This window comes from Nipponia nippon, unplaced genomic scaffold (assembly GCF_047370975.1).
Source record: "Nipponia nippon isolate SJK-2023a ecotype South Korea unplaced genomic scaffold, ASM4737097v1 scaffold_4, whole genome shotgun sequence".
Taxonomy (NCBI): domain Eukaryota; kingdom Metazoa; phylum Chordata; class Aves; order Pelecaniformes; family Threskiornithidae; genus Nipponia; species Nipponia nippon.
In genome coordinates, this window is record NW_028262358.1 from 101817060 (window position 1) to 101844254 (window position 27195).

At 38.4% G+C, this 27195-nt stretch overlaps 1 protein-coding gene across 2 annotated transcripts in view; it reads left to right on the plus strand.

Annotated features, from left to right (window-relative positions):
• The window catches only part of CSMD1 (CUB and Sushi multiple domains 1), a 1270279-nt gene that overhangs the window by 326645 nt on the left and 916439 nt on the right, over positions 1 to 27195 (plus strand). For both annotated transcript variants that reach the window (XM_087775441.1, XM_087775442.1), the window contains exon 3: positions 25456 to 25568. In XM_087775441.1, the coding sequence (XP_087631567.1) occupies positions 25456 to 25568 (113 nt within the window). The remainder of the gene's footprint in view (positions 1 to 25455; positions 25569 to 27195) is intronic.

Below are 27195 nucleotides of genomic sequence, written 5' to 3' on the forward strand. Positions count from 1 at the left end.
CAGAAGTGGCTGATGCTGAGAGTCCTACACCTCTGTATTGTATAGGGTCAGGGGCTTTGCTTCAGGTTGGATTTAGTCTGGCTCCTGGGCAAAAAGCTTCCACTACATATGATACAAAGCTCACTGAAGGCAAAAAGTGTTATGTGCACACTGGATGACTCAGTGGTGGCGTAGCTAACGGGCTGGCTTTTAACCTAATGCCCCCTTGAAGCACTGGGAATATCTAGTTCACGTACATCAAAACTGCTCAGAGATCCAAACCTGCACATGGTAAGTGGAGACAATGACAGGCTCACAGCAAAATCACACTATTTCTCTGACCCAATTTGCTAATACAGCCAGTGTCATAAAACACAGCCGGGCAGCATCACATTTCTCACTAAATGCTGTTGCATTTGCTTTTAAATCTTGGGATGCTGGTACATCAGAGAAAAGTGAAATCCACAGTGCCACAAAATACATAGAAAGTTACTGGGGAAAAGTTCTTTATAATCTTTACAGAAATCTGTTCACACTCTGAAAAGTTAAACAGATGAGCTTTATCTTTGCTTGTGGATTGTATAACATCCACACAGATTATTGGTCTATCTTGTATTTGTCACAAATTTTTTATACAAGACCTATATAGTATAACTAGTCACGGATATGTCAGCAGCCATAATGTTTTATTCCAAGGCATCTCATCTTATTACAGTCTTTGACTGAAAAGATCGTGTCATTTTGATTTGAAAACTATATATGCATGTGTTTAAATTTCCTCACAACTTTTTTTCAGTGGAGATAAGATATCGGGGTTCAGCTGTAAAAGTACTAATCTCTAATTGTTCTTCATGTACCTCTCACTGAAATCAGTACTCGTTATCAAGTAGTAGGAGATGCTTTTACTGTAAGTCCATGTAAATAATAAAATATTCTAAAAGATATCTCAGGAAGATCACAAGGGAAGAAAAAGAAAGATCATAATAATAACTTGCCTGAAAATAATTATGAATTAAGATTCAACAGCTCAGCCACCTACACAAAATAGTGTAAAAGCCTTAATAATCAAAAGGTTAGAAAGAGAAAAACAAAGACAGAGTATTAATATTTAACAAAGCTGCAAAACAGACTAAATGAAAAGATCATTATCAATTGTGAAAATTACAGCCTTCCTGCAAATGATGCATAAATGTATAGAGGAATGATTGATGCTACAAACTTGGAAAGATTAGATAAACCTTGGTGCATTGCTGTATTGGCAGACAAAAATTATTGTTTTGGTGGTAAAGCATGTTCTAATTTAAAAAAAAATCAGTAGGACCAGCAGTATTAACAGTGTGTTTTACAATAAACAACTAGGAACCTTTCCAAACCACTGCCTACATTAAGACCCCACAATAGTAATGACAACTGAATCTATGAATGAAATACCTGAGTCAGGCATTTCACTTCCAGAGTTAGAAGACATGTTGAATCTTTCACATGCTACTAAAGCGTGCTGAATCCAGGGTGGGGTTCTCAATACACATCACAGTTTTTAAAAAAATTTCTTCTATATGGTCACTTTGCAAAAGCACTCACTTTTGTCTCTCTGCCTCCTGGAGTGCATTCATGGGAGTTACTCAGAGCAGATGAAAGGATTAATGGGATAAAGTGAGTAATTTATCTGGATTGTAAAATAGAGCAGGATTTTAGCAATACACTAAAGAAATATTTGTGATTTTCTATTTATTGAGAGAGAATATTGCACCGTTATGTAAACAGGATGTATCAGAATGAGTAGTGATACTGACTACACTGACAAATTAAGGCCACATAAGAGATTTGAATTTCTTGAAGAATGAGCAATTAAGGAATCTATTGGCTGGTTGATATTTACTGCTGTTCCTTTTATATCTTGCAGACAAGAGTAGGCTAATAAAAAGAATACGACGCAGTGGTCTCTGCAGACTTATCAAAATGCTTAAAGATTTTTTTTAATGTTGTTTGTGATGTGGCTTTTCAGTGCACGTATTAAAACAAAATCAAATCAGTACACAAGAAGAAATTAAACTAAGTAGTGCAAGTGCTCTTCTGGTGCTACTGTCTTCTTGGGTAGTCTTTCAAAATATTCTGTGATTCCAAAAACTGTGAAGACCTGTATTTTCAGCTTTATTAAACATCCCTAAACTAACAACAGCTAAGTGACTGGTTCAGAGGGAATAAGGTAGACGTTCTGGAAAAAGACTTACAGGGTTCTTAAGGTTTATGGTTTCAGTTCAGATCAAGAACTGTCAAATTGCTGCACAGGATAAAAGACGACAAAACTCCATACTGGGAGGTATGAACAGGAAAACAGACTTCTATAAGCAACGTGAAATAAACCTTCCTTCCTATTTAGCACTGGAAAGACCTTAGCTGATGCATGGTATCCAGTTTTGGATACCGTACCTCAAACTCAATATGTAGTAACTGGAGGGAAGCCAGTTTAAAAAAAAAGAGGTTGATCTTAGATTAAGGATTCAAGGCCTATAGAGAAAAAGGAATGAAGTGATGTAGTAAAAAAAAACAGAAAAAATAAAACCAGAAAAGTTTTGCTTGGTGGGATTTAATTTCCATATACCATATTTGGACACTTTTAAGACTCAGCTGGACAGGGTGCTGGGCCATCTCATCTAGACTGTGTTCTTGCCTAGAAAGGTTGGACTAGATGATCCTTGAGGTCCCTTTGCACCTGGTATTCTATGATTCTATGATGATTTGCTAACACTAATACTTGTCTATAGAAGAATGAGGCAGGAAAGTAAGAATCTGTGCAAAATACATGACGGGAAAAAAATTATACTTTTTTTCTCCTCGCCATCATTGGCAGTGGGGATGGCTAGTGTGAATTGAGTGTCTAGTTTGGGTTATCTGCTTCTTGGTGAGAGGCATTGCTGAAACAGTGATCTTAACTGGTCTTTTTCATAATTTTTAATTCATGGTTTGGTTTGCTTGTGCTTTTGGCAAGCTAGACTTGAATACTAATGTTTTACATTTATTTAGCACTTTATTTTCATTTGGGCTAGATGTTTTCAGCTATGGTGATACATGCTGGATACTACCAGTACATATTTAAAGACCTTTGGTACAAGTGAGAGGTCAATCGATGGCATTTTTGTTATATATTAATAGTATATGTGTTATTGTTCAGAAATACATCAGATATTAAGCACGATATTTATAAGTAATACTGAAAAGATTTTACTGGAAATAACTATTACTACTTCATTTCAATATTAGTATTTTTAAAATCTAATTAGCCATTTTTTCCTCTGAGCATGAGTATATGAGCTTTCCTGTATTCCTCTCTTAACAAGGCAGCTGCCAAAGAGATTTCTTTTTCAGCCTGTTGTAGTGGCTTAGGTTAATAGTTTGACCAAACTTGTCAGACTGATATGATATTCAGCATGGCATATTCAGCTGCTATTTTTTCTGCTAAATTTCCAGTGTTACAAGAATAGTGTTTACTCAAAAAAGCATGTGTTTACTATGCAAATACTCCACAATACCAATATCATTAGCCTAAAACAGAGGGGTTGGTACCTCTCAGAAAAAAACTAGGATGATCAGAGGTGTTCAGGAAAGATGAATTGAGGCAATGGCCCTAAAAAGATCACTGTAATTCAAGCCGAAGAAGCTGTTTCTGGCAGCTCGTGGCAGTAGCAGCAAACTATACAACCCATAGCTTAAAGTTTGAATTGGGTAGCATTGGGTAGTATTGTGTAGTAAGCCATATTATTTTCCTAAGAGCAAATTCCATTTGAATAGTAACACGGTACTGAAAAGTCCAATATTCTCTCATAATTTGTTTCTTATATCCAGTGGGCAGCTTTCCTTGTTGCAGCTCCAGACTGTTCTGTCTCATCCTTTCACTGGGCACCTGAGAGAAGAGTATGTCTCCATCTTCTATATTAATCCCTTCCTCCCAGACCATAAAACGCTGCTTTAGGTTACCTTTTTGCCGCCTTTTCTCCAGTTTCCTTATCCATTTCCTCACATGGGTCATGTCCTCCTGCCCCCAAGCATCTTAATGGCCTTTTGCTGGAGTCACTCATTGGAGTTTGTCAATATTCGTGGGTTGTTTGCTTTTTTTTCCCCCCTCAAATTCCTTTTTATTAGTCTCTGGAAATATTATTCCTCTCAACTACTTCTGTCTGTGTAAAATTAGGCAAGAGGTCAGGCCAGCTTCCTTCAGAATCAATGAAAGAAGAATGATTCATCCTATCTGAAGAGACGTCTATCTTACTTTACATTCTATTCTTTTTTTTTAATCCGACCCTCAATGCTATCTCATCATTTAAATCACCATATCAGGATTTTATAAGCTATTCCTCCTTCTTGTCAACATTTTTGTCTATTTTTGTTTCACTATCATGCTGCTATTTTGTTCAGCTATTAATAAAAAATTCTGATAAGACTAGTCCAAAACCTGGACTTGAACACACTTCTAGTAGTTTCCCTCCTGTCTGACACTTGCTTTTCATGTAGTTAGATCACTACGGAATTTAGATCCGCTGACTGCCAGATTTTGTCAGTGTATTATCTGCTGTGGATCTTTAAATTCTTTACCTCTCAATCATCACACAGTTAATGTAAATCTAAGATGCAGTGATTTGCAAAATTATATGTATTATTCTGTTCAGTCATAACTGAATTTGTCTCCTAGATGAAGGATATGGTTAGAATTACTCTGGAGTCTTCCACTGAGAGGTATTTTTCAACGGAAAAGGTACTACTTTATCAACATTTTATAAGCTTGTACTTAATTCAGTAAAATGTAGAAAAGGAAACAGCTAACAACTGCAGGATTATTTTTTTCTTAAAATAAAAAAGACACTACTACTGCAGCTGCTGCCACCTGTATCAGAATAGGCAATTTTTCAGGAATTACCTCCTGAGATGTAGGAGGGTTAAATCTGTCCAATTTTTATTCGTTATTCTTCGAATTCTCAAAACTCCCAGTCACAGGAAAAAGATGACATCTCACAAATCCTTGTTATTGTCAAGAAGTAAAAAAAGAACTTTTTTTTTTTTTTAAAATATGAGCATTTTGATAGAACAGACTAAAACATTTCCCAAGTACACATATCCAGAAAGGAATCACGGTCTCTCTATCTCCTACCAAAGAGTCACGAGGGAGCAGGCAATGAAATGTAGCCATAAAGAACAGATTAAAATTGCTTCAGATATCCTAAATAGAATAAATGTTCCATGAGAACCTGTATTCTCACACCAGTTGTTCTTGTTTTTAATACGGTAACAAAACCAAAACCACTTACAGAATAGATACTGGTATGGAAAGAAAAGTGTCTTATTTTGATAGCTGGAGTTTCATCATTAAATGATACATCCCAGATCAAATGACACAGATAACGTAAAAGCCTTTAATACTACCAAACATATGGAAATTAAAAGATGAAAGTGCTCTCATTCTGCAGTATTGAATAACACTGTTCCATCAACAGATCAATAAAAGGTAGGTTTTGTGTTTGGCCAGCAGGTAACAATGAAACTGCAGCTACAGATCTGTAGCAGATAAGGCTGAAACAACTTCATTAGGTTATTTAGTCCATCTGCCTCTCTCATACCACGATCAAATACAGGTTTGTAAGGAAAAGAGGGTGAATAATGACAGACTGCAAGCACTAGAGTCTACTAGTAAGGAAATGTAATAACGTGCCACCTCCCCCCCCGCCCCCCGGCATTAAAATAAGCGATAGCTAACTGAAGAGAAAAAGAACAGAGAGAAGGGAAATCAAATCTTTTCATTGTAGTATGTAATTATGGGAATTCCAAAGTGGTTGGTAAGAAAAAGCAAAATCCACGCCAAAGAAGTTTGTGGTATGTTTTGGTTTGTTTGGGGTTTTTTTTAGGAAATGTATAAAAAAGCATAAAGAAGCATAAATCTAAAGAAAAGCAAAGAGAAAGAAGCTTCAAAAAGCATCTTGAGAGAGAACAAATAGCTCTCCTTTTTCTTTGCATTCCTCTTGATTCTTCCAGTTGTCATTTTTATTCTTTTTTCCCATTTTTAGGGCAATACTTCACTAAGTATCCCCTCCTTTCCTCTTTTGCTTTCTCTTTCCTTATGAATTTGCATTTGGAACTTCAGGGCTCATTTTTGTTTAGTTGTTTGAAACAGGGACTCTGCATTCACATTGATAATTGACCTCTGAGCAAACCTTACTTCTCTAAACCATGATGGTTTTGTTAACAGCAATGGCAAGAAAGGCAGCATTCATAGTTGGTTTGTGTTCCATCTTCTTGGCTGGCATTCACCATTTTATTCTAATTCACTAGCAGAGAGAATTGCCATTAATCATACACAGTTTTCTCAGTTGCCTTTCTCACCTTCATCTCATCTCTCAGTCCAGGCAGCTTTTTTTGTGAGGGGTATTTTAAAAAGGCAAACTTTAGTCATGGAGGTTAATCTGTCTAGGCTTCTTTCATAGTTGTTATAGAGAAATAGGCTGGTTTAGATGTTGATTCAATGTAGGAGCTGAATGCTGGAGAATGGTTTACTCCTTCATTTGCTATATGCAGCTTAATAGAATCTGGAAGCTAAAATAGAAATAAAAAAAATTTCCATCAAAAATGGATTCCTTTCATTCAGTTCAGTATTCAGTAGTCTCTACTAACATCCCCTACAATCTCTTCCCTGAGAATTGGTGGGAGACTTTTTGTCAGGTCAGCCAAATTCTCTTAGTGTTAACTAAGGCTAAATAACGAAGGCTACCTTCTTTTCCCATAAAACATGACATTCCTTCCCACAGCTTCTTTCTTCCTCATCTCTTTTGAACAATCAGTCTTCACTTGCATCTTCTGCTTTTCTTTCTCAGTTGCACAGACGGCTCCCCTGAAGCCCATTATTATTTTGGTCTCAGTGGTTCTCTTGCTTTTTGTATCGCTTCTGTCATCCATCTGAATAGTAGTTATTGCTTCTTAGCTATTTCATACTCTCTTACTCATTTCCCTACCACTCATTACTTGGAGAGGTGGGTAATCCCCATATTAACACCTTGTCAGGGGAATAGCTAAGTACTACTGTAGCCCATGGCATGACTGTTGCACAGGCATGGACTCTTCCACAATAGTTTGGTCTTAAAACCTTTCTCTAGCCACAAAGGTCATCAGAGACTTGGGAAGCTATTTCACCAGAGCCATCCTATTCCATATTGAAACAACAACAATTTGAATAAGTCAGCACTTCCATGAGAAAAAGCTGACCTTTAGAATCATAGAATTGTTAAGGTTGGAAAAGACCCTTAAAATCATCGAGTCCAACCGTTAACGTAGCACTGCCAAGTCCACCACTAAACCATGTCCCTAAGCACCACATCTACACATCTTTCAAATACCTCCAGGGATGGGGACGCAACCACTTCCCTGGGCAGCCTGTTCCAATGCCTGACTACCCTTTCAGTGAAGAAGTTTTTCCTAATATCCAACCTAAACTTCCCCTGGCACAGCTTGAGGCCATTTCATCTTGTCCTATCGCTTGTTACTTGGGAGAAGAGACCGATCCCCACCTTGCTACAACCTCCTTTCAGGTAGTTGTAGAGAGTGACAAGGTCTCCCCTCAGCCTCCTCTTCTCCAAACTAAACAACCCCAGCTCCCTCAGCCACTCCTCATAAGACTTGTTCTCTAGACCCTTCACCAGCTTTGTTGCCTTCTCTGGACACGCTCTAGTACCTTAATGTCCTTCTTGTAGTGAGGGGCCCAAAAACCGTTACTAACCGTTCTACAGAAATATGAACCAGTGACAATAAAAATATACTCAAATACAAAGAAATTCTAAGCAATGGGTTTAACTAAAAGTCCTATTCAAATTAGTGAGAAAAACTGACAATAAGAGTCAGGTTAATGAATGAGTTAATATGCAAAACAGAAAACGAAAAGGTTCTCCTGCAATAGCAATTCCTTCAGTATTGACTTCCTCCATATCAAACAATGCTATGTCTGCTCCCTCCTTCTCTTCTTGTAGGTACTTATGGGCAGCCTGTAGGCTGCCTGTAGAAATGGATGTCAGAACCCTGCAGACCACTTGAGTGTGCTGGTGGTATCAAAGGTGTTAAAGGTGAACAAAATTAAAACTATCACCTGTGCTCAGATATTCAAGATACTGCATCATCTGGACACACGTGGGTGTCTAAGGGGAGCTTTGAGCAGCTCTCACAAGACCATCTGCGGGAGTAAGCTAGGTGCAGTAGTGTAACAGATAATGCAGAGCATCACCACTTTCCTGCAGAGATCTTATACATTTAACGGCAGAATTTGCCTAATGTGCACCTTGCTTCAGGTAACAAGTCAACACCCATTGCTTGGGGCTAATGTATAAATATTACAATACAATTTTAAGAGAAAGTTTACTGAAATTAAAAGTATGAGCAAAAAAGACTGCATACATCCTTCCTTTGTAAGAAGTACTTTGAACATTTCAAACTAGCAAAATATGACTCACCTAAACACAGTTGTTAGGGCAAGTCATCCATAAGAAACAATTTGTTCCAAACTAAAATGATATTACTATAGATAATCTCAATGATGATCATAAGCCCTGAAATGATGTATTATATATGTAAGGATTAAAGGACAGGAGAACAAGATAGAATTTTCTGATAGGAGGAGCTCAAGCATCAAATTATGCATCCTAGGGCAAACATCTACCGAGGTGACTTAAAATATAAGCACAGAAAATGCTCAGAAAGAAAGATGAAATATCTCTCAATTACGACATATTTCTAAACTTACTTTTGGGATGTGATATTTCAGGCTGAAGCTACCAAAATTTGTTCACTATGAAATTTAACAGGAGATTGTTCTGCTTCATTACTTCTGAATTTGTTGAAGATCTGCTGATCAAAGGGCACATTGATAAGGTGGCACCATAAAGAGAGCAATTTGAGGGTAATCATTAAAATCTGTATGCATACTAGCAACTTGAGGGAGATCACAATGAGAATTCAGTACAGTAAACTACACCATATACTGCAACATGATATGTGTGAGGCAAGGATATTCTGAAAAATAATGATAAGCTGACATTTCAACATGATTTTTGCTCTAAAAGTCAAGAAGAAAATTCTGGTTATAAAAGTCAATGTACTCTGAGATTCATTAACTGCTATACCAAAGAAATACAATGGCTAGTGAATGCTAGTGTGGCAAAATAAAGATATTGAAAATGTGGTAGTTAAATGTTGTTAGCAGAAATAACAGTATCAGCAAAGATACAAAATCAAGGGCTTCAGCATATACTAACAGCCAGCACCAACTTTCATAGGGATATACTAGGTGTGCAGCTTTCTTAAGGATTCTGGATCTTTGCCAGGGTATATGATCTTTATTACAGGATGAGAAAGAAACTGCACCACTGTTTTGCCCTTCAGTCCCACCTATCTGCACTGCACATGGATCCACTGTTGAAAACCCATGTCTCTGTGTCTTGATTGCCTGTGTCAGATATTCCTTTATGTGCTGTGCCTCCCCCTTTCCTTTTACAGCCTACTCCTGCTCTATATAGGAATAATATTTAAATTACACTACACAGACAACTTACCTTCCAGAAGGTTTTGAATACTGCAAATATGTGCAAAGGAGATGACAAGTGACATAATGAAGGAAAATATGAAAATATGATACTTAATACAAGACAGTGTAGAGTTAGCTCAAAGCACTCACATAATTCTCAAACATTTCTAGAACTGGCCATTATTTCATATTAGTAGCAGTAACCACTTTTTGTAAGTGCCATTTGAAACTATCAAAACTAGTAATTTGCAAAAGATTTTTTTTAAAAGTTAAATTTAGATAAAATGAACTTGATGACCTACTGAATTACCCACTAGATTTCTTCCTTATAAAGGACAAACAAGTCAGGCAGCAATTTTGATAGGAGGTATTCAAGTACTAAGTGATACATTCTGTACTAAACTTTGAGTATGATGGGTAGAAATAATAGACAGACTTCAAAGGTTTACGTAGAAAAAAAGAATGTCATACCTCTTGGGAGTAAAACATAGGAGCAGAAAGTTAATATAGTGAGCTTTGTGCAGATAGTCTAAAACTGTCAAAGCCTGACCCCTTTAAAATAGAGTTGTCAGAACAATTAACTTCAGGAGAAAAAAAGCAAAGTCATAATGAGGTGACAGTGAAGGAAAAGCTTTTCCTCAGTTCTGAAACAGGATACATTATTTTATCAAGTGAAAAGAGTCCCAGGGGCATGTTTATAATAGGTATAACCTATAATAACACTCGAGAAGAGTATTTAAGCTGAAAATGTACATAGTTTGGAAAGACAGAGAAGGTGAAGGAAAGGTCTCATTCGATTGCTCCAAAAGCTTCTGGTTTTGGAACTACTTCATTGGTTGTTCTTCCTTAAGTACAGAATTTTTTGCCTTACAGCTCTAACAAACACTTCCAGTCAAATTCCAAACAAACTGGAGATCTTCTACATTTCATGTGCCAAAATGAATTGCTTAAAATGACACAATAGCACATTATTTTAAATTACTTTTGATTTGAAGAACTTAAATATGCCCATCCTATTCCCCTAACTCTGGATCTCACTACAATTTGGAATGTACTTGAATTCAAAAGAATCTTTTTACTTTGTAATTTTATCCTTATTTTGCAAATGGGAAATTAAGACATGGAAAAATTAAGGCACCTAACTTCTAATATTTTGGATCTGATTGATTTACTGAGAACATAAATTTAGGTAAACAAAATGAAGCTCAAATCTTGCAAAACCATATAAAAGTCCGCTTTAAAGTTTGGCTCATGAAATGAGAGATGTATAAAAAAGTGGGTTTTTTTTAAACTTAGGTTGTTTTTCACTTTGTGTAATTTTTTATTTCTTTTTTAAAAAAATTCTGATCAGCAACATGTGGAAAAAAATGCCATTTTGGCGAGAGCAGTTGAAAAATAATTACTAGAAGATACTAAAATAGAATATTTTACTCTTTAGAAACATGTAAATCTTTAATTAACTGACCTATTTTATTTCATTAATCCAGAAGGATGTATCTCTCAATAAAAAATATGAAGAACAGTCAGATCCCAGATCACTAACGGGAATGACTTCAGTCTTTAGTATGTTAGTATGTATTTTGAATTGAGCAATTAAAAAAAGCCAGACAGTCTAGCCTGTGCAAAACAGATGATGGAAATCTGCAAAGCCATGTAAGTATTCAAAATTTTACTGCATACAATAGGCCACATTTGAAGCTTCACACATTCCCAGAATAAAGTTCTAGGCACAAATCTTTAGTCGTCCTTACAGAAGGAGCATTGAGCACTCCATAAACTGTTTCTTAAATAAACTCATATTTGGACAGTGTCATATTTTTTAGATACCTCCCTATTGCTGCAAAGGACAAACATGCTGTTTGTACTAAAACCTGATCTATTCAAATATTTGCTACCGTATTTACTTTTGCCTCGAGGCCTTTGCTTAAAGTGGTGCCACCAAAAAGGCTAGAGTAGGTTGTTTTTTTTTTTCGGCTGGCAATACTACTGTAATCCAATTTGTAAAAAGGTTAAAAGAAAGCTTCAGAAACTGATTTATTTCCCCCCTCAGGCAATTTTTGTGTGTTGCAGGGCTTCTAAGACACTTGTTATCATTCCATTTCCATTTCCACTGGCTTCGTTTCACTGGTTTTTGTGGAGGTGCTCTGATACTGTAATAAAAGGTGAGCCTGTAAAACCTAGGGAGGTGGAAATGTGAGTGATTTTTCAGTTACTAGCAGCTGGCCTGTGAAGAGAAGAAGAGTCTTCTTCACAGACTTTTTCCTCTCTAAATTCCATTTAGTAGAGGCATAAATACCATTTGTGTTCCTATGACAGGGTTTTGAGGTTTTGGGTGTTTTGGTTTGTTTTCTTTTTTTTTTTTTTCCCAGATGAAGTGTTCTGTATATTTTTCATTTCCAGAGAACTCATGAATATAATCTACAGCATTATGGATGATTTAAAATGGATTTGTAAAACAAAGTTTCAAACAAAATTCATCCTCATTTATTCTGAAGTTGAATCAACTGTTCATTGCTGTAATGTTGTTCCCAAACCTACACAAAGATCTCTCTCTAAAGACTTATGATATAGGAATCATAGAATCATAGAATTGTTTAGGTTGGAAAAGATCTTTAACATCATCAAGTCCAACCGTAAACCTAACACTGCCAAGTCCACCACTAAACCATGTCCCTAAGCACCACATCTACCCTTTTAAATACCTCCAGGGATGGGGACTCAACCACTTCCCTGGGCAGCCTGTTCCAATGGCTGACTACCCTCTCGGTGAAGAAGTTTTTCCTAATATCCAACCTAAACTTCCCCTGGTGCAGCTTGAGGCCATTTCCTCTTGTCCTATTGCTTGTAACTTGGGAGAAGAGACTGACCCCTGCCTTGCTACAACCTCCTTTCAGGTATCTGTAGAGAGTGATAAGGTCTCCCCTCAGCCTCCGCTACTCCAGACTAAACAACCCCAGCTCCCTCAGCCGCTCCTCGTAGGACTTGTGCTCTAGACCCTTCACCAGCTTCGTTGCCCTTCTTTGGACACACTCCAGCACCTCGATGTCCTTCTGGTAGTGAGGGGCCCAAAACTGAACACAGTACTCGAGGTGAAGCCTCACCAATGCTGAGTAGAGGGGCACTGTCACCTCCCCAGTCCTGCTGGCCACACTATTCCTGATACAAGCCAGGATGCCATTGGCCTTCTTGGCCACCTGGGCACACCGCTGGCTCATATTCAGCTGGCTGTCAACCAACACCCCCAGGTCCTTTTCCGCTGGGCAGCTTTCCAGCCATTCTTCCCCAAGCCTGTAGCGTTTCATGGGGTTGTTGTGACCCAAGTGCAGGACCCAGCACTCAGCCTTGTTGAATCTCATGCAGTTGGCCCCAGACCATCGATCCAGCCTGTCCAGGTCCCTCTGTAGGACCTTCCTACCCTCCAGCAGATCGACACTTCCACCCAACTTGGTGTCATCTGCAAACTTACTGAGGGTGCACTCGATCCCCTCATCCAGATCAATGATAAAGATACTAAATGGAATTGGCCCCAATACTGAGCCCTGGGGAACACCACTCATGACCGGCCGCCAACTGGATTTGACTCCATTCACCACCACTCTTTGGGCCCAGCCATGCAGCCAGTTTTTAACCCAGTGAAGAGTATATTCATCCAAGCCCTGAGCAGCCAGCTTCTGCAGGAGAATGGTGTGGGAGACAGCGTCAAAGGCCTTACTAAAGTCCAAGTAGACAACATCCACAGCCTTCCACTCAGCAGGTCACCTTGTCATAGATGGAGATCAGGTTAGTCAAGCAGGACCTGCCTTTCATAAAACCATGCTGACTGGGCCCAATCCCCTGGTTGTCCTGTATGTGCCGTGTGACGGCACTCAGGATGATCTACACCATAACCTTTCCCAGCACCGAGGTCAGGCTGACAGGCCTGTAGTTCCACGGATCCTCCCTCCAGCCCTTCTTGTAGATGGGTGTCACTTTCGCTAACCTCCAGTCCACTGGGACCTCCCCGGTTAGCCAAGACTGCTGATAAGATGATGGAAAGTGGCTTGGTGAGCACCTCCGCCAGCTCCCTCAGTACCCTTGGGTGGATCCCATCCAGCCCCATAGACTTGGGTGTGTCTAGGTGGTGTAGCAGGTTGCTAACCATTTCCCCTTGGATTATAGGGGCTTCATTCTGCTCCCCATCCCTGTCTTCCAGCTCAGGGGGCTGGGTACCCCGAGAACAACTGGTCTGACTATTAGAGACTGAGGCAAAGAAGGCATTAAGTACCTCAGCCTTTTCCTTGTCCTCTGTCACTGTGTTTCCCCCCTCATCCAATACAGGATGGAGATTCTTCTTAGCCCTCCTTTTGTTGCTAATGTATTTGTAGAAACATTTTTTATTGTCTTTGATGGCAGTAGCCAGTTTAAGTTCCAGCTGGGCTTTGGCCCTTCTCATTTTCTCCCTGCATAACCTCACGACATCTTTGTAGTCCGCCTGAGTTGCCTGCCCCTTCTTCCAAAGGTCATAAACTCTCCTTTTTTTTCTGACTTCCAGCCAAAGCTCTCTGTTCAGCCAGGCCAGTCTCCTCCCACGCCAGCTCATCTTTTGGCACATGGGGATGGCCTGCTCCTGTGCCTTTAAGATTTCCTTCTTGAATAACATCCAGCCTTCGTGGACTCCTTTGCCCTTCAGGACTGCCTCCCAACGGACTCTCTCAACCAGGCTCCTGAACAGGCCAAAGTCTGCTCTCTGGAAGTCCACGGTGGCAGTTCTGCTGATGCCCCTCCTTACTTCTCCAAGAATCAAAAACTCTTATCATTTTGTGATCGCTACACCCAAGATGGCCTCCAACCGTCACATCACCCACAAGTCCTTCTCTGTTCCTCCCCTGGCTGGCTCCCTCACCAGCTGTGTCAGGAAGTTCTCTTCCACACACTCCAGGAACCTCCTAGACTCTTTCCCCTCTGCTGTATTGCATTTCCAGCAGACATCTGGTAAGCTGAAGTCCCCCATAAGAACAAGGGCTAGCAATTGTGAGACTTCCCCCAGCTGCTTCTAGAATATTTCATCTGCCTCTTCATCCTGGTTGGGTGGTCCATAACAGACTCCCACCACGATATCTGCCTTGTTGGCCTTCCCCCCGATTCTTACCCAGAAACATTCAACCCTATCATCGCCATCATTAAGCACCACAGGAAGTGCGAGCTAGCTTCACAACTAAAGCCATGTAAAATAACAAGTCACTATATACACTGTTGTGGATTAATGTGACATATCTACCGAAAAGATGATTGAACGTGATGTGACATTTGTATGTGACAATAACCAGACAAAACTCACATAATGAAGCTTAAACTGACTAATGCAAATGTTTTTTAAGATTGTATCTTAAACTGTTTGACAAGGGTGGCAAAATCAATGAGAGATCTTATTTTTGCTGACTTAACTCCTAGGTTTTTTTTAATTAAAAAATGTTAAATCTCACCTGTAATCTTTACTAACAATGGTCTTACTACTATATTTTTTATTATTAAACTCATCATACTCTTATTAGTGAGCTAACAGATATAGGGGGTATAGGTAACAGGCCTGAAGAAATAATCCAGCTTATGAAACCTGATCACATAATTTTCTAAAAATACGATTTCTTTGGAATATAATTATTTATTAATTGAATCAAATCACATTTTAATTTATATCTGTGTAATTTTACTTCTACTGTATCCATCTGGATTCATACCAGTACACCTGAGGTGCCTTTGGTCTAAATATCTGTGTACTGTTAGAAGGCAGAAAAGTAGTCTGCTCATACAATTGTTAACCTGGAATATATGATCTTACTTAAAGTTTCAGTTGTTTCTTTTCAAGCATAAAGAGTCATTAGCTTTATAGTAACTGAAATAACTTCTTTCTCTTAAGGGTAAAACACTGTTTTTATCCCCCTGGCAATAATGGTTTATAGTAATAATTTATTTTTGGCACTCTGTAGAACATTATTTTTGCCCAGTTTTATCAAATATTAGCTGATGTTTTCTTTTAATGTCATTTAGCATAGAGGCATATGAAACCATTTCTATGGCCAAATTTTGTGCACAATGGGTAGAAATCGTAAGAAAATACATGATATAATGATGTAGAGATAAGGTCTGCCAGGAAAAGAAGGTACTTCTGCGTAGCCATAGTGCAGTGTCATGGCCTACTGGTTCATTTAGCCAGCAGCTGCCAGTCTCAGTGACTGCCACGCATTTCAGACATAAACTGGCTTTTTTCTTCTGTAGCTTGCACTACATTGGAGCTTGGGACTGTGGGGAAGTACTGTGATTCTCCGTTACAAAAGCCCGTTTCTTTTCCGCATGGGTTAAATAAGTAACAAACACCACTAGACCCATCCACTGGCAGCGAGCGCTCTGGGAGTTGCCCTCTCTCAGATCTGCCATGCGATCCCACTGTGCCAGACCTGCTGGAGCCCGCTGGCTGCTCAGACCTGGCAGGCCTTTGCCAGCAGCGGCAGCCCCTTGGGAAGCCCTCAGGCCCACCACTTTTCTGGGACCTGCCTCCACTTTGGTCCCCTTCATGGCTGCGTATTGGTTTGGCACTGGCCAACTCATCTCATCTTTTCCTGCTCTCTTAGTGACACCCAGTAACTGCGGTCGCAGGCTACCGCTTCACAGCGTCAGGGTTTCCTGCAGCAGATGTGAGCCTTGCTACTCTGGTCATTTGGTGGCAGCTAGAGAAACCGGCTGCTTTTTCTGAAGGCTAAATGTGTCAAAATCATTACACTTGCAGCTTCTTTCTGCTTAGTGACTGAACTCAGTGAGTTTTGGTTACAGGGGACCTTCTGGACTTTACTGAGGGAACTTTTTTCTGTGATTGCTTCGATCCTTACTTTAGTAGCAAAATATTAATTTTATAACTCCTGCAATTAATCCTTAGTTAAGCTAAAGTCACAGGAAACATCAGGAAGTTTTCACATGACCATACCATGGAAAAAAATGTACATATATTTAGCTATATGAAAGGCTTGAATTAAAAAAAAAAAAGCCTATTCAGAACTGATTATTAATTTGAGATTATAAATCTTAAAATACAGAAGAAATGTGAGCCTTTTGTATACTGCTAGTAGTAGTGCCCCTACAATGAAGTGTACATACCTCAACTGCCTCTAATTAGCAGGATGGAGGAGCACCTCAAATTAATTAAACAAATAACAAATGGGGGAGCAGCTGAGGGGTTTGCAGGAGTTTTCTGGGGTGTAGTGAGCTATGAGAGACAGCTGGTGGAAGAAGTCTTGTGGCCATCTCATAAGAGGGCTCTGAAGTTAGTTTTCTAGAGCAAGGGAGAGCAGGAAGCAGGGGCCTGGAAGAGCAGTGTTGGGGTGTTGCTGTGAGTCTGTAGCCTGGGAAAGGATGAAGATGGAGGAGCCTGAACCTGGAGAAGGCAGCACTGAGGAAGAGTTGGCACTGCTGGAGTAAGAAATGTGAGAGCTAAAGGGGTTTTAATTCATGATTTTATTTTTTTTTCTTAGGAAAGAAAGCTGAATAACACTCATCAATGTGAGGAGGTGTTGCTGTGTAAAACATATATTATATAAATATATATATATATATATAAATAACAATCTTATGCTGGAGAGGTGGGGAAGCAAAGGGTAACTCCTGTGTGGAGGACTCGGTGTGCTCTCTAAGCTGAGGCTCTGCCTGTTGCAGTGTTTCTTGTACAGTTTTTTAAGGGAACAGTCAGTGTTACCTTAAGTTTGAGAAAAGCCACCAAATTTGAGTCTCTGAATGAAAAAGTTGACCTTGAACAATTTTTTCCATGTGTCTTCCCTTTTTCTGTGACTTAAAGAAAAAAATTGAGGCTGGGGGTAGTGGGATTAAATATATGTATATTTAGCCTATCTTCTGTGATAGAAAATCAGTTATAAATTATACATCTTGAACTAATCTTATAGTAGCTTCTCATTCTTTTATGTATGAGATGGTATCTTAGTCAGGTTTTAAATCTTCACTTCCTCTTGACAACAGAATGGATGTAAATTATTAAAAGAAGCCTTCTCTGGTTTCATACCTGGCAGGTAACAGGTTGGTTTACTGGAATAGATACGCTGGTCTCCTGGCTTTATGTACCATTAGGTGTCTTAACCTGTGGGTAACTCTTCTCGTTGCTGATAGCCAGTATGGACAGGAGTTGACCCCCAGGGATGGCATCTTACAATGATGAACAGAACAGGGGAAATCCCTATGTAAGTTTTAACAGTGTGCTCTTCTGGCCTCTGGAGGTTGTGTAATGAGGCAGATAAGCCTGTGGGAACATGACCCATAGGAGTGGCTGTGGCCAGCTTTCTTTGTGATTTTTTTTATTTTAAGCTTTTTTATTATCTCTGGCATTTGCAAGAGTGAGCTTTGCTCCAGAACAGCAGCTTATGGCAGTGGACAGGGGAGATGAAAATTCTCCAAGATTTGAAAATAATACTGCAAAAATCACTTTACATCTGTTTCTTTGTAATTATACCTTATTGGCAGCTACCACTTGCGTGACTAAAAACTTCTGTAAGAATAGTTATAACATCATATATTCTTATTTTTGTGTGTGAAATTTCACCATAAAACTTAGTACTTATTAACCTTAAAAAGTATATCTTTACTATGTGAGATGCAATTCTACCTCTGAAATAAGTTTTGGGGGGGGGAAATACACAATCAGTCATAGGCAAGAAATCAATCTTATGGAAATATTTGAGTCTTGAGGCTGCCTTTACATACATCTTTTCTAATTATACAAATAAATACTTTTTGGACTGTTCTGGATATTATCAGTCTGTGGTTTGAAGTAAAATTTATCCATAAGAGAAACTTTGAACTAAATCCTTACAACTCCCCTGTTATGCTTTTTTATAAAGTTTGAGAGAAGCTTTATTTTTAAGTAAGTGGTCTTTAAGAAAAGAAAAAAATATTAAATATATATATATATATATATATAAAAGGTTTTCTGACCAGCTGTAATCTTGTCTGCTCACTGTCAACTTCCAAGTCTTTAAGTCCTCTGCACACACAGAATTTTAGCATTGAGTTTAGTTACATGACTGAAGTACTGTACGGGCTCATACACAACTAAGACTTTGTTCTTAACTGTGTTGTTCTTTGCGATACTTCCACTCGGCTGGTACCATCTGTTTGGAAAGTTAGCCTGTTAAAACTGTTGCCTTTGTCTAGAGACACACCTATTCAGTCTTAGAGATTCAAAACTAGGTACATGAGTGTTAACTTCTTTTTGCACCTGCTTTAAAATAGCACCTCTCACTCTCCCCTTTATTTGTAGAAGGGAACTTCAGAGCTTGTGTGGCTTCATAAAAGGTCACGTTATGGATATGTATTCTGTAATCACGTTTGTTCTTATAGCATTGCTGCTATTTTCTGTGGAATAACTGGAGTTGCCACATTCTTGTAAACTACTGCAGTAGCTTCTCTTCTGTCCAGATATGTTTAGGTAGCTTAGGCTGGTTCAAATTATTAATTACTAAGATAACATACTAATGATTTGACTTTTAAATACCTAAACTTGAGGTGCACTTAAACAGATGATGCTTTTGCAGTGTTCTCTGCTCGTATCATGAAGGCCGTATTGGGTGCAGGTGCCCTGGGGGCTGCAGGGCAGCCTCTGTGAGGAGAGGCTGGGGCTGCCCTGTGCCGGACACAGCTGGTTCCAGCTGGCTCCACCCGACCCACCGCAGGGCACGGCTGAGCCCCGAAGTCACAGTGGGGGCGCCTCAGGGAAACGTGCTTAAGAAACGAGAGAAAACACCACAGAGAGAAGGAGGGAACAAAAAGTGCAACAGCTCTGCAAGCACCAAGGTGAGAGAAGGAAGGGGAGAAGGTGCTGCGGGCACCGGAGCGCAGATTCCCTTGCAGCCTGTGGAAGAGCCCATGGTGGAGCAGGTGGGTGTTTCCTGAAGAAGCCACCGCCTGTGGAGAGCCCGCGCTGGAGCAGGGTAAAAGTGTGAGGAGGAGGGAGCAGCGGGGAGCAGCAGTTATGGACTGACCCCAGCCCCCATCCCCCTGCACCCTCTGAGGGGAGAGGTAGAGGAGTTGGGAATGAAGGAGTGAAGTTGAGCCTGGGAATATGGCAGGTGGGTGGAGGGTTTTGATTTAACTTGTCTTTGTTTCTCACTATCCAAACATATTTTAATTGGTAATAAATTAAACTAATTTTCTCCAAGTCAAGTCTGTTTTGCCCATGATGATAATTGGTAAGTAATCTCCTTGTCTTTATCTTGACCCAGGAAGATTTCCATCTTACTTTTCTCTCCCCTGTTCTGTTGAAGAGGATCAGTGAGAGAGTGGCTGGGTGGGGGTCTGGCAGCCAGCTGAAGTCAACACACCACAAAGGCATTAATAAAATCAGGAATAAATGCCAGGAATCCATAGAATCATATCTTGATGGCTTTTTCTTCAGATCCCTAATAGCGTATACATATTATTGACTATTGGTGATGTTGGATGCATAAAACATAGAGGGGGTTTGCCTGCTTTTTATTGACAGTAGTTCTAGGGTAATGTCCAGTTAAGCTAAATATGAGATACCACCTTTTGAACATTGTCAGTGTGTTGTGCTTAGTATTTGACTTATATGATGCAGTGAGGTATTTCTGGAGAACTACAATAGATAGCCTAAAGCTATAGCCCCTAAGAGACTGACTTGCCTCACTTTCTGATCTGCAGTAGATTAGCACAATCTTTGAGGTAGCACCTGCCAATAACTTTGTGTTTTTATGTGGTATGGTGCATTTGATATGGCATGAGTTATGGCTCTCTACATCAAATGACAATTTTAGTAGTATGTAAAATCTGAAAGGATATGACACTGATGGCAGACAGCTCTTTGGTGTTTTATATAGCAGTTAATGACCTATATCACTTTATGGTAAAATAGGAGAAATGTTAGGTTTTTTCCTTATACAGATGGCGGGGGGTTGTGGAAGTCTGAGATTTTGTAATTTATCTGTGGTTTGCCTAAAATTGCTTTGGGGATAATTCATTGAAACTTAGACTTATACTTTACCTTGTTATTAATTACATTGATCCTTTTGGCTAATAGCTTTTGCAAGAAACATTGGATAGCTAATTTCAGCAAGAATGTTTTGTCTTAGCCAAATGGATTCTAGTTACTTCCTCTGAGAATGCTTCTTGGAACAAGCTGTACAGATGTATGAGCAGAGCTCATATATTTAAGTGTGTGTGTGTATGTCAGGCACAATTCTAAAAATGTTTAAGAGATCTGATTCTCCTAATTATAAAAATGTGGCTTCATAGATTTCATTGGCCTAATTTGAAAAAAGAATCAGTCTTTGGAGGAAGGAGGGATCCTGCACCCAAGTTTTTTGTTTTTGGGTTGTTTTTTTTTTTGGCTCTTAAATCTCCCAAGAAAATTTGTTAAGCCTTGGCAAAATTTTGTCACATATGGTAACCTGAACACATCACTTTGTACTGTAGGCAGCTGTAGGAATAAATAAGCTAGCAAATAAAATGGTGAAAATGCTTCTATTTTTCCTTTGCAACTGCGCATTGGTTTTGGCAATTGTGAAATCAGTACGTACTCCTGTTAAAGTGGTCTGATCATATGAGACTCTTCATGCTGGATAGCTGTTTCTGATAGAGCTATTCTAGAAAACTTTATTTGACCATTTCAACTATGAGGGCAGTGCAAAATGTTTAAATAAAAACCAAAAAATCTAGTGACTCTGGGAATAATAATGTAATAGTTCTCATTGGAAGAAAGAGAAGTGGAGCTGTTTTTGTCAAGGATATCTTTGAAACACCTACAGAGATCAGTTCAGCTGTAACCATGCTTGAAGGCCTGTCAGTTTCTACATGAACAGCTGGGACTTGCTAAAATTTCATAGCTACACTCAGCAAAGATTCAGTCCCTAATAAACTTACGTAACTAACCTAAAACTTTGTAGGCTGGTTGTATTTCCTCAAAAACTGCTGAGTGTTCTTGTTTTTCTTGCAGCAGCTGCTTGTGATAGGGACTGTGCCCATGCCTTCCTTATGGATTGTGGATTCATTGAATATCTTGGGTTTGGAGAGACTATCGTTATCTAATGTTATCTCCTGCTGACATTGGAGCCAAGTCTGAAGGTTGTGCTGTTCAGGGCTCTGTCAAGTTACCAATATCTCCAAGGATGGAGATACCAGATCCTCTCTGGGCAGCTAGTCCAGTATTTGACCACCATCGTGGTAGGGTTTTTTCTAATACAAAACTGAAATTTCTCTTTTTGCCCCTTGCCTGTTGCTTCCCATCCTTTATGCGCTTCCCAAAAGAACCTGGCTCTGTCTCTTTCTATACTGCTCCAAGAAGTAAGTGAAGAGAGCAGTCAGATTCACCCCTTAGTTGTTGTCTTTTAAGGGCTCAACAAGTCCATTTTGTACATCATTTGCTACAGACCCCTAACTATATTGCCACCTGCCCCAGAGGACTTGCCGTGCTATGTGTTTAGTGCCAGAAGGCCCCAAAATCTGCCCTTACAAGTAGAGGGTGGAGAAGTTCTGACCAGAGCCAGCTGGACCTGCTAGGTACACTATTGCTATGCTATTGGAAAAAAAAAAATATATTTATAGACCTTATCACTAGAAATGACTGGATGTCAAGATCTGTGAAATGACAATGTAGAATGAAACATGGTGGTTTTTTTCCTCTCAAACAGAAGCTAAACTCAGTACTGGTGTACCACTGTGTTTTCTACTACAGGTTCTGTTTCTTCTTCATAGACAAGCCAAATATATTCCATCTGCGGTTAAAAAGTATTTTAGTGTGTGCATTTTGTGCAGATTCATGCTACTGAAAGTTAAGGAAATAGCAATATTTTAAGCTTCAAGTATTGCCATATGCTTTGGATGAAGTAGTGCAAGTTTATTAAATGACAGTTTTATTAGCAGAGGGACTCGAAATGATTCTGCTTTCTTAGCACATACACTTGTCTGTCTAAACAGTTCCCTTTCTGGTTGCTGTAAAGGCCTACACATTAATTGCCAAGATACATTTCCAAAGTAAAGCAACATGTGAAGGCGTGTGATTTTTCTGCATGATGAAATGAATGTGCAAAATATTATGATTCATGAGCTATAACTACCTAGTGAAAATGTTACTAAGAGGGGGGAGGGGGAAATGACTTGGTAGGCTAGCAGTGTTTTGGTTCTGGAAATGTCTTTGAAGAATAATGCTCTAGATTTTCATCTTCTGTCTAGTTTTTGTTTGCAATCAATTTCACGGCATTTGATCTCATTGAAGTTATTAGAATACTATGAAAAGATGCTTTCAGAAATCTTTCAGGCAAGAAGGCTACTGTAGAGGCACCTAGGTAGTCTGTTGAATGACTGATATACAGATTTCTTCTATTTGAGACTTTTCCAGAAGCTTTTTTAGTATTACTGTAATATAAAGAAATTGAAAAAACAGATTTCAAGTTCATGTATCAATTCCTTGAAGTTTACTGCATACTTGCCTTTGCCTATATCTGTAAAACCTTTAAGTGCACTAATTTAAGGTATAAAAGAATATATTTGTCTTCCTTTAATGTGAATTGCAATGTCAGTGTCCTGGTTTTGACTGGGACAGAGTTAATTTTCTTCCTAGTAGCTGGTATAGTGCTGCTGATCTAGTATTTCAAGAGGGATACTATCTATAGAAACAGTTTTATTTATTGAGCAGATAAAGAATCTATATTATAGGAGTGATACTTATTATCATAACAGAATCAAAGCAGGTAGGTCTAGAAATCATGACAAGAGCTCAGGATGTCCAATCGCTGCTGAAATGGGCTCATTCATATGAACCAAATCCATGCCAAGTGGAGCAAACAGTGGTCAGCAGTGAGGTAGCTGAAGCTGTATAGTTCCACATTGATATAACTTTTTTGGTCTTTTGATCATGTTTTCTGGGTTTGTTGGGTTTTTCTTAATGTTTTTGACTTTTTTTTTTGAGTCTCCTGTGTAGTGTGAAGTGTTCAGGCTAGCTGTTTCTATCTTTCTGTGTGTTTCAATCTGATTTTCCTTCCCTTACAATGGCTGCTAGTTTCCCATATTTCAGCAAAAAATGGTAGATCCAGGAAATATTGTAGTGTTATAAAAAAAAAAAAAATCCCCTTTAAACCAGAACTCTTTGTATCCCTTCTCAAAGAAGGAAGAAGCATGTAAGTAAGATCAAAAATTACATACTCTAAATTAATAATCAACTGTCATACAGTACACTCCAGATGTAGGGCAGTGGTGATAGCCACTTTAATTTATTAAATAGAACAAGAGAAACATTTCCCTAAAAACTGCAACATTTAGTGATGATGAGAGAAGATACAAAAGTCTGAACATAAGATGTGGCAAGCCTCATGATAGTTCTGCAGTTTGAGGAAAAAATCAACCTGGTTATTTCTGGAATTGGAGTAAATGAGGTGGAAAGGAATAGGAGTAATAGGTTGACAAGTACATAGAAGGTGAAAAGATTAGAGCAAACATCTAATTAGCACACGGGAGACAATGTTGTTTAAAAAGAAAGGAAGAAATTGCAGAAAGCGCTTTGCTGACTTATGTTGCCTTGACTGTATGCCTTCATCTGTATTTAAAGCTGCTCTTGCTTTGATCTCAGACTCATCTGAGACTGTTTTCCAAAGCTCAAAGTTGGAAAGAGATGGGGAACCACCTGACTGGTGTAATTCAAGCATGGAGTTCCTTTTATATGTTTTTATATATAAGAGTGTTCTTAAATAAGCCTAATTTTGCAAAGAACTTCTAGCTTAGTGACACTGCTGTATTAGTATATTGTTTAGTTATTTATCTTCAGTTTCAGATGAAAATTAATGAACTATAGCATCAATGTACAAAAAAATTTCAAAGGGAAGATTTTTTTTTAAAGGCATGGATTGTCTTAACCGTCCAAATTAAAAAGATATCAAAGCATTTTAGTTGCGGTAGTTCTTTGGGGTTTTGTTGTTTCTTTTTTTTTTTTTTCTTGAGCTTTTCCAGTGCCTGAATTCAAGAAGCTCTTTCAGGGTGAAATCTGAACAAAAGATGGCTTTCTGGTGTGTTGTCCTGTACCCAGTGGATCTTGTACCTCTACTGTAAAATACAGAAATTAGCTAGTGATGGAAGCTGACAGTATAATTTTGGGTTTGTGGGACAATAATGGTGTCTTATGTCTTACTTACGAGAAATTATTCTGATCATTAAGAAACCAGCATCAATAGTATGAGCCAGGTCTAACCAATTGTCTTTAGTGATGTTTCAATAAAGGATGTAAACATTTTTTTTTTTCCATCTGTTTTATTCTCAGAATGAATCAAAACATTTATTTGGGCAAGTTTTCTTAAAATCAGTATTGCAATGTAACTATAGTTTATCCAAAATTCTGTTTTTTTTATGTAAAGGTAAGACTGCGAATAAGATGGGAAATGTAAGGTAATTTTTCTGAAGCTGTAAAATGGAAGGTTTTTTTTTTGTTTTCTGGTTAGTTGATGTATATGACATTGAACATTGACATGTTTGAGATGTGTGGTTTTTCTGAAGCAGCAGCTGGAGGACAGACAGGATAGTCCACACTATCTCAAATTGCGCTAGGTACCACTGTGTAGAGTTAAGGCCTGGATCTCTACTTCTAGGTGTGCTAAGTTTATGTGTCTTCATCTTAAAATGAATCCTATAAGAAAATATTTGTCTTCATAGATACAAACAGGTCTTTCTTTCAGTGTTCTCCGTTGGAGAACGCACAAATGTGTTAAAATAGGAGGGTTAAAAAGAATGTGTTTGAAACTTGGCAGTGAATGTTTAAAGACTGCATCAGGGTAAGAAGCATAATGCATTGACAGTTTGGATGTAGAAATGTGATGCTCACCACACCTACTGATGTGCTTTATTTTCTTTATTTTAAAGGTTACAATAATTTGTGCCTTCTTGTTTCACAGGTTATCTGGATTTCAGCTTCCATCATCTATTGTGAGCACAGGATCTATCCTCACACTTTGTTTCACCACAGATTTTGCTGTCAGCGCTCAAGGCTTCAAAGCTATCTATGAAGGTGAGAACTCTACTCTAAAGACCTACCAGGTCTTTATTCTACTTGATACATGTTTTTGATGTTGAAACATGATGTTTCAATTTTTGTTGTTTGGGGTTTGAATCATAGGTGAATATTACATAAACTTTTTTTCCTAGCATACTTAAATGTTACTACATCATGGCCATAGTCTTGATTTTGAAATTTAATTTAAACTAATGCTTTAATTTCTGCTGGAATTCTTCATCAAAGTTGTCAGGCTTCCAAAGCTGGATTCAGAAATGCTTACATTTAGATGGTTTTCTTATTATTTCCTAAATTACTTCTTTTGACAACTTCTTTAGGCAATGCCTAACTTAAGGGACATAATAATAAAAATGAGAGGAGATATGATACTAACTGGTCTTGAAAATCAATCACTAATCTTTTCCTTGTGGAAAATTAAAACGACAACAAAAATATATGTATATACAAATTTTAAAAACAAAACCAAAAACCCAAAGCAGTTGAAAACTGTTTCTGTGGAAGGTGTTAGACTACAATGCTGACTGTGCAGTTCTGGAAAAAATAAGGCCAAGCATTTAATGTCTTCTAGTGTCTACCAAGAATTAAGCTCATAAAGCTGGACTGATACCATTTCCTTAATACTCTGAGTTGTACGAAAGGCTTTGAGATCTGCAACCTTTGTTTGGAAAAATTACCAGATACAGTGGTATTAGGTCAGTTGCTTAGCGTTGTTGGATAACGAGGGTGTTTTGAGTGTAACTTCAGGATTGCTTTTAAACTGTGTGCGGTGGTTTTGTTTGTGTTTTTTTTTTTTAACTGCTATTTTTTTAATCATGGAAAATGCAGGACTCTGAGTACTAGAAATTGCAGAAAGCTCAGTTTCAGATTAGTTCTCAAATGCAAGGGCATTTTTTCTGTGGTTTCATAGGTACAATCCTTTGTTGAAAGTGTTTATTCTGGAAAAGGTGTGTACATAGTTAAGTGAGAGAATTAAAAGCAAAATATTTTCATCAATGGGGTTGATGTAGGAACTTTGAATCTAGAAAGCAGTATGGTTTGATTGTAGCTATTCACTAGGACTAGCATTTACAAGTGTGTAAATCTATTACCTGTGATCTCTTAAGTTACTTTGGTCACCATTTTAGAAAAAGTCAATGTATCTTCCAATGCTTGATAAACTTTGATTACATTTCTCCTAGAACTATCCAAAGTCCCTTGAAACTTTATGCCCCTTTCTTGACAACACCTAACTCGGCTCCATGTTGATGCATATATTTGTTTCATATTTGATTAATGTTTTGAAATTACAGTGTTCTTTAAAGTGTCTTCTGAAATCAATGTCCTTGTTGAGTGGGTTACCTAGGTGTGAAAAGACAGAGGTGTAGGAGGTGTCATAGGTAACTCAAACTTCTTTGTTTTGAGCTTTTTCTGTTCGGGATGGGTAGCTCAGCAGCATGTCTTTCCTTGGTAGCTATTTCTCCCTTTCTTTGTCCCCCAAAGACTTATTACTTGGTAAGTCTGTTGATCAGTCTCTCTTTTTTTTTTTTTTTTTTTTTTAAAAAAAAAAAAAAAACAAACTGAGATGAGGACTGTGAGGAAAGGCTAAGAAAGTTTCATTTTAATAGTATTTATAAGTTTTATT